General features: G+C 45.6%; 2 protein-coding genes across 2 annotated transcripts; both read left to right on the top strand.

The window, feature by feature from the left end:
• Positions 1–528: 528 nt before the first annotated feature.
• On the top strand, positions 529–822 carry H310_15059 (hypothetical protein; the record flags this gene model as incomplete). The annotated part of the gene is made up of 1 exon (XM_008883037.1): positions 529–822. A coding segment is annotated over one exon (294 nt), but the record flags the coding sequence as incomplete, so codon positions are not given.
• A 3,564-nt stretch (positions 823–4,386) lies between these two features.
• Positions 4,387–5,165, top strand: H310_15058 (hypothetical protein; the record flags this gene model as incomplete). The annotated part of the gene is made up of 2 exons (XM_008883036.1): positions 4,387–4,891; positions 4,942–5,165. The coding sequence occupies 2 exons, from the start codon at positions 4,387–4,389 to the stop codon at positions 5,163–5,165; spliced, it is 729 nt and encodes a 242-aa protein (XP_008881258.1).
• Between the last annotated feature and the right edge of the window lie 1,682 nt (positions 5,166–6,847).

Below are 6,847 nucleotides of genomic sequence, written 5' to 3'. Positions count from 1 at the left end.
CCTATTTGGGTCACGACTGGACTGAACATCTCGGAGCCATCGAGTATGCTCATCAAGGACTCGTCCAAACATCGACGGGAATGACTCCCTTGACGTTGATACGGGCAATAATCTTCGTAATCCAGTGTTAAATGACCTATTGGCGTTGAACGAGTATGCAAAGAATTTTGCGGAGCGACGCAAGAGTTGCTAAAGAAGACCCTGGACAACCTCGAAACGGCTCAAGCCCACCAAAAGGAATACTATGATGGTAAGAGAGCCGAAGTGGAATTTGAAGTCGGCGACAGTGTCATGCTAGCTACACGCGACAATCCTTTAAATCATGCACAGCTACTCGACAAGCGAGAAAAGTCAAAGCTCGTACCACGATTCATTGGTCCCTTTCAAATGACGCGAGTAATCAACTCAAATGCGATGCGGTTGGCCCTACTTGCGTCAATGCGGCGTCTGCATAATGTCTTCAACGTTGACAGGTTGAAGCGTCACGTGTCAAACCCAACTCGATTCCAAAATCGTTCTATTCCGAAGGCTACACCTCATGTCCTGGACGACAAAGGAAATGAGCTCTCCATCATAGAAGCATTGCTAAAGCAACGGCAGTTCAATCGCAAGAAGGAATACTTTGTCAAGTGGCATGGTTTGCCAGAGCACGAAGCAACGTTGGAGTTGGAGCGAACAATTAAGCACGTTGCGCATTTCAAGAAGCTTGTCCAAGACCTACGCAAGAAGACGCGAGAGACCAAGGCGACATCAGGGGGGGGATGTAGTGATCATACGGATCTAACTAATGATGTCGCGACGTCGAGTGTGCGTGGTCTGTAGAAGTCGGCAGCTAGGCGCACCCGCATCCGCACACGCGACACGGTCGCTTGAGAACTGCATAGTCATCTTTAGCTAGAACGATTTAACGATGACAATTAAATCACTTCCAATATTCCTCTGCGCTAACAACTCCCTACAACGAACGTTGAGACTAAGTTTTTCACCAAACATCGAATATTTTACAATATGACGAAGCACTATTGCCTATGATTTTGTCAAAAAGATTTGACGAAGTCAATCGTAAAGAACGTATGCATTAGAGAAGATCTCACCACTTGATCAAGGATGATTTCCTAATTCACTCAATCAATTCCGATTAGACAACATTTCATTCGTCGAATATTGTGCACATCAGCGAAGTAAGACGTCCTCACAACTAAACTCCTTGAAGCGAATATTCTTTCAAAACTGATAAATATATATGTATACTGTGAATACAGCCGCCAACTCCATCAAACTTTATGCAAATCTTGGCGCCAAAACGCTACAGAGAGGCTCCTCAGGCCATCCATTTCAAAAAATTTCTTCAATAACGAGTACCCTGTCTCAACGCACACAGTAGCCGTAATCCGGTTGAAGGCGGCGTTAGAACCAGGTATGTCGACGACAACAGCACGACGTCTCGAGACAAGGGACACACCATTGTCGTGTCAAATCCATTGACGACGTATGTTCGAGTCAGGCACCGAGACTAAGCCTTGGACGCCGCGGACACCATGTCCTACGTTCAAGCAAACCTCTTGTGGTCAACACGAAACCGTGCCTACTCAACGTCGAGCAGTCGCTTAAATGGCAAAACGCAGCAACGTCGAGCGGTTTTAGATATGCGACGTGCGCGATGACGTGCCGTACAGAAGAATTCCGTGGGACCTCGCGTAGTCGATCGTCTTGTTTGACCAATGTGCCTTGTACATGACCATCAGCAGAAGGACGGGTCTTGGAACCTATTTGACGAACTACTCAAAAAACTGAATACTAGTTCACAGCTTCGTGGATACGAGCGAAGTCTTCGATACAGCAAGCGTCGAACCATTACACCACCAAGCGTGGTACGTTTGAATACGTTTGCTTTCGGCAGAATGAAGAGCGGGGGTCATGACCACCACTTGCATTGACACACCAGTATTGCGACGTTCTTCTTACAGTCCTGGCGCTGTGTGTACTCTGGCATGCGCTTCATTACAAGCACCTTGTATTTGTAGTGGGACCCCTGGGCCGGCCCTCTGGTTTCGTGGAGGTTCCAAACGCAGTTTGGATACAATGAATTGCCGTTCAGAACCTTGGCGAGATTTTCGCTGTGGGACTGGAAAACATCAACATTGCTGCGCTTGGCACGGACATTTTCCATGGCTAACAGGCTGTATGGGCAAATTTTTTTCGCGGGATGTTTTGCCGCCAAATCAGTAGACCACTCAACCAATTATTGGGCCACTGACACGATGCATTGTAAATTCGGAAATCACGAAGTGACTTCGAAAACGATTTTGTACAAAAATGTGTAATGACCTATTTCGTAATTGACTCAGTCATTTCCAATCGTGTCAAGTGGTTTCTAATGTGTGTGGTGGTTTCGTGAATAATTCAGTTAAGATTGAAGGACTTTGTCAACAAATATTGATCACACATTTTTTTATTAAAATACACCACTATCCTCACCACTTGGATAAAATTCAGTGTCCGAGTTGAAGTAGACATTTTCACCACTCGGCAAAAACGTACCCAGACGCAATTTGCGTTTTTCGCGACGTTTCTTCACTGCAACGGTACGCTTGGCTTCTTCTTTTCGCTCGATGAGATGAGGCCATTCAAATACTGTACCGGTTGCGCTCATAGCTGTGTTCCACTCGCAAGGGAGATAGGCGAACGTGACAATTAGTGAGAGCAACACAAGTTTGAAGGTAGAGATCAAAGTACTCGCGCTTCCATGTAAAAGTCTCACTCACATCACTATTACTATCATAGTCTCACTCATTATCACCATCAAAGTGCCTTCAGACGACCAACGAAGTTTTCCACAATCACACGGTCAGTAGCAATGTTGTCATTGTACTCCATGTCGCTCATCGTCAGCAAGCCACCAGGGGGACGTTTCACGGATTGATGGCACGCATGCGTCGATGCAGGCCATGGCCAAGATTGGTCGTAACACTGCGAGAAGTCGGCATTCATCTCGATACTACAAGGTGCTGTGCTTCAATGACAGTCTATTGGGTCACTTAAGGTGTGCAACCTTGTGGTCAAGAGTGATGATGATAGGCTTCACGGGGGTTGTTTGATCTCTGCCGATGGCATTGCGTGCAAAATATCTGACAAGGAATTGAAAAAACAAAGGGAAGAAGCACTAAAAAAGAAAATGGTTGCAACAGAAAAAGGCTAACAACTGCGCAAGCCAAGAAAGACAGATGAGCTTCGACGTGAAAGTAGTGAAAGATATATGATGGTTATGGAAGGCAACTCTAAACTTTACCGTCGCAAGTGACAGTATTCATAGACTGACAATCCACGAGACCATCGAGGGGACCAGAAGAGGTTTTATGGATAGATTTGGTTAATTTGCATGATTGAAAGTACATCAGATTCTTCTGCTCCTCCTGTGAATAAGATTATGCCTCCGTCAGATTCTGGAACACAATTCGTTTCGCAAAATGATAGATAAACTGTGAGAAATGACGAGGATTCCGCACTTGAAGAATGATTACTTGCGAAACACAATATATATTATCTTGCAAGAGGTGAGGATTTTTTTCTGCATTAATCTTTGCCATACCCTTAAAACTTGATATGACAAACGAGATGGGTAACTCAAAATAGCTGTACAAATTACATTGAAAATCACTACTTTTGACCTATTTCACTCATTTCTTATCCTATTTACGTCAAATAAGTGCCAAAATCACGGCCTTGATTGGGCCGATCGTTTCCCACCCTTTTTCGCGAATAGACGAACTTATGGCGCAAAAGCGAATTTGTCAAAGTCAAAATGGATGTGGAGACGATTCAACGCATCAAAACCTTTGTCAAGTTGCGCTGCAGGCGCAGCTTGACTGTTGACGAAAAGCTGGACATCCTGTGGCTGCAAGCTAACCTTCGTGAGGTCAATACAGCAAACGTCACTGACGTGTGAAGAGCGTCCTTGCCGTGTTTCTGACCGCTGGGACTATTTCGGAGGCCCTTCCTCCATCCAACACTACAAACCATCGTTCTCGTGTACCTGACACCCATGCTGTCCGCGGACTCGTTCAACGATTCATCCGTGACCGCTGTGTGACCCGTACCCGCACCGTTGCCAAGGACGTCTTGTCCTATCATGTTGAGAGCAGTGTTGTGTGTGTCGTCAACGACAATGAGAAGGACTATGCCGCATGTCTTCGCGCTGTTCAAGCCTTCCTAGCCAAGCAAGGCTACGCCCGTGGCAAGCGGTCTGGCGTGAGGGAGTACCGAATGACAAAAGCACATGAAGAGGCACGAGACGCGTACGTGCAATTGTGCCTACCGTGACGATTGCATCCCGTCGACCTGTTGTGTACCTTGATGAGTGCTTCATTCACCACCACTACGCTCGGCATGCCCAAGCACAAAGGGCGACGATACTGCTTCATCGCCGGTATCCTTGATGACGGCTCCGACGTGTCCCACCTGCTCGGTCTGGACATTTTCGTTGGTGGGAAGAAGAATGGCAAGACGGCGAAAGACTACCATTCAATGTTCAACCATGATTACTCTGATGATTGGTTCGACAAGCTGCTTGACGAAGTTGAAGAACTGGGGTGGGCGTCGGCGGTATTCGTCATGGATAATGCCAAATATCACAAGGGCATGCCGAAGTCCACGCCTGAGGGAACATGGAAGAAGAGCGCGCTCTACGAAGCTTGTGTACCGTACCAGCTCCAGGTTGTTTCGCCAACTGACCTGAAGTCGACTATCTGGGAGACGTTGAAGAAGCACGTGGATGAGCATGTCCCTCCTGTAGTGGTGTCCATGGCGCGATCGCGTGGCCATCATGTCGTCTACACAGCACCTGGGTTGCCCGAGCTACAGCCAATCAAAACGGTGTGTGCCAACGTGAAGGGTACAGTCGGTCGTGCGTATACCTCGAATACGACCTTTCAACCATTCAAGATGTCTACGACCGGCTGGGGTGTGCTTTTCACGAGTTGGACTCCTGTGTCATCTGCAATGCTATCAAATCATCGACGGAAAATCTCCTTGCTCTGCACCAGGCGCTCCGTGCTGTCGAAGAAGTGGAACCTATTTGCTTTGACCAAGCAAGCAACAGCGACACATCTCTCAACGACGACTCGTCTTCATCTAGCGAGAGTAGTGGTTGTGACAGCGAAGGCTAAATTTGTCGAAATTGATTTCTCTAAATGTACTACAATTTGATTTTGTATTTCTACAGGTTCTGTCAGATTGAGCATTAAAACTATCCCTCTGCAATGTGATAATTGATTTTCAAAAGTTATCCTGGTCCTGGTCTCGTGGACTGTGAGGTCATTGAGTTATTGGCATCCTGATAACGTTCGGATAACAACGAATGATTTCAGTTAAGAGAAGGTGTCTCCGAATAAAATGACACGGAATCGAAATCAGCTATTGATATTTATTAATCCTTGTGACTTTTCCATTTAGAGTACTTTGAGTTGTCATACCGTTTCTATACCCACGATCTACATTTTTTCTCCTGAATTCAAAACGCTATAACACAGAATTGGTGATCAAGAACCTGACTTTCGGGTCATCAGAAAACGTAGCACAGAACCACACACTTACGTAAAGCGTTAAGTTCCTCGTCTTGCATCCTTTGGGTTTGATTGATATATCCACTTTCAAAACCAATACTTTCAAAATTAGAGGCAATTGAGTCGCATATTTCCAAAGATGTGATTTGAATTTGCGCGCGCTGAGCATTTAGATGCGACGAAATTCTACACTCGATTTGAATCTACGGTCGGGACCGTGTCCAGTGTATCAGTTCGAGCATTATCACAACCTCTTTGCAACTATAATTAGACTCATTCGATGTATGTACCCACGTCCGCACCTCCAACCACAGTCCTAGTCCCAAACGAAGAACCAGACGAAGTGCCCCTTCCTCACCGCACTGTCGCTGTACTATGGTAGGTAGCTTTTGACGATGTGATCTGTGCTCGTAGGTTTTGGTTCTACGTCGAACTTTGCGCGGCACGATGATTATGAAAGTTAGTCATGCTGTTGAACCTCGCACGAATTAGCGACCAATTAGCTTGATCGGTTTGGCATAGCGATTGATGTTTGGTCGTCTTGAGTTTCTACATTCTGTTGTGCCCTGGTCACGTACCTTAAGGATGCTAGCGTGAAAGTGAATGGACGTTCGTGGTTGATAATCTAGTCCAAGTGCCATTTTCCTATGTACTACCTAGGATGCCGGGAGAGGGTAATCTTCGCATTTATATATTACAACAACTTGACTTGCATTTAGCATCTTTTGAATTGACATTTCTTCGTAAAGAAACAGTCGTTTCAATGCCTGTACAAGCCCCACACAAACTACGGTTCGGATTGTCGATGGGTGCAGAAATAATCTAGTAATTATATTTAAACCAAGTAATTATATTTAAACCAAGTAATTATATTTAAACCAAGTGTTCTCTTTGGGTCATTTTGTATGTAAATATAGTACAAGGGGCTCAGGTACATTTGGCGCAAACGGATATATTGTTTTATGTATGCATTCAATTATCCGTACGAATAATTGCCACAGCTGTCAAGAACATCGCTTTGGTGATGAAACATTTGCATTTGGTCGAGAGATCAGGAGGTATCACTAGGCAAAAGGTTCAGGTGGGCCTCAACCCACGTGGCATGGAAAAAATCTCATCGACGTGCACGTAAAGTGTAGTCGAACATGTCATGGAACTGTAAATTTAGATCCGTGGGCCGGGCAAAGTCTATGCGCGCGGCAATCCATGTCGATGTTCCCGACGTTTGACTCGCGCCGTTTCATTTTCGTCAGTCAGCCTATGTTTAATGTGAGATTTATACACTT

This window comes from Aphanomyces invadans (genome assembly GCF_000520115.1).
Source record: "Aphanomyces invadans strain NJM9701 unplaced genomic scaffold supercont1.151, whole genome shotgun sequence".
Lineage (NCBI taxonomy): Eukaryota > Oomycota > Saprolegniomycetes > Saprolegniales > Verrucalvaceae > Aphanomyces > Aphanomyces invadans.
This window is presented reverse-complemented; position numbering and strand designations above follow the sequence as displayed.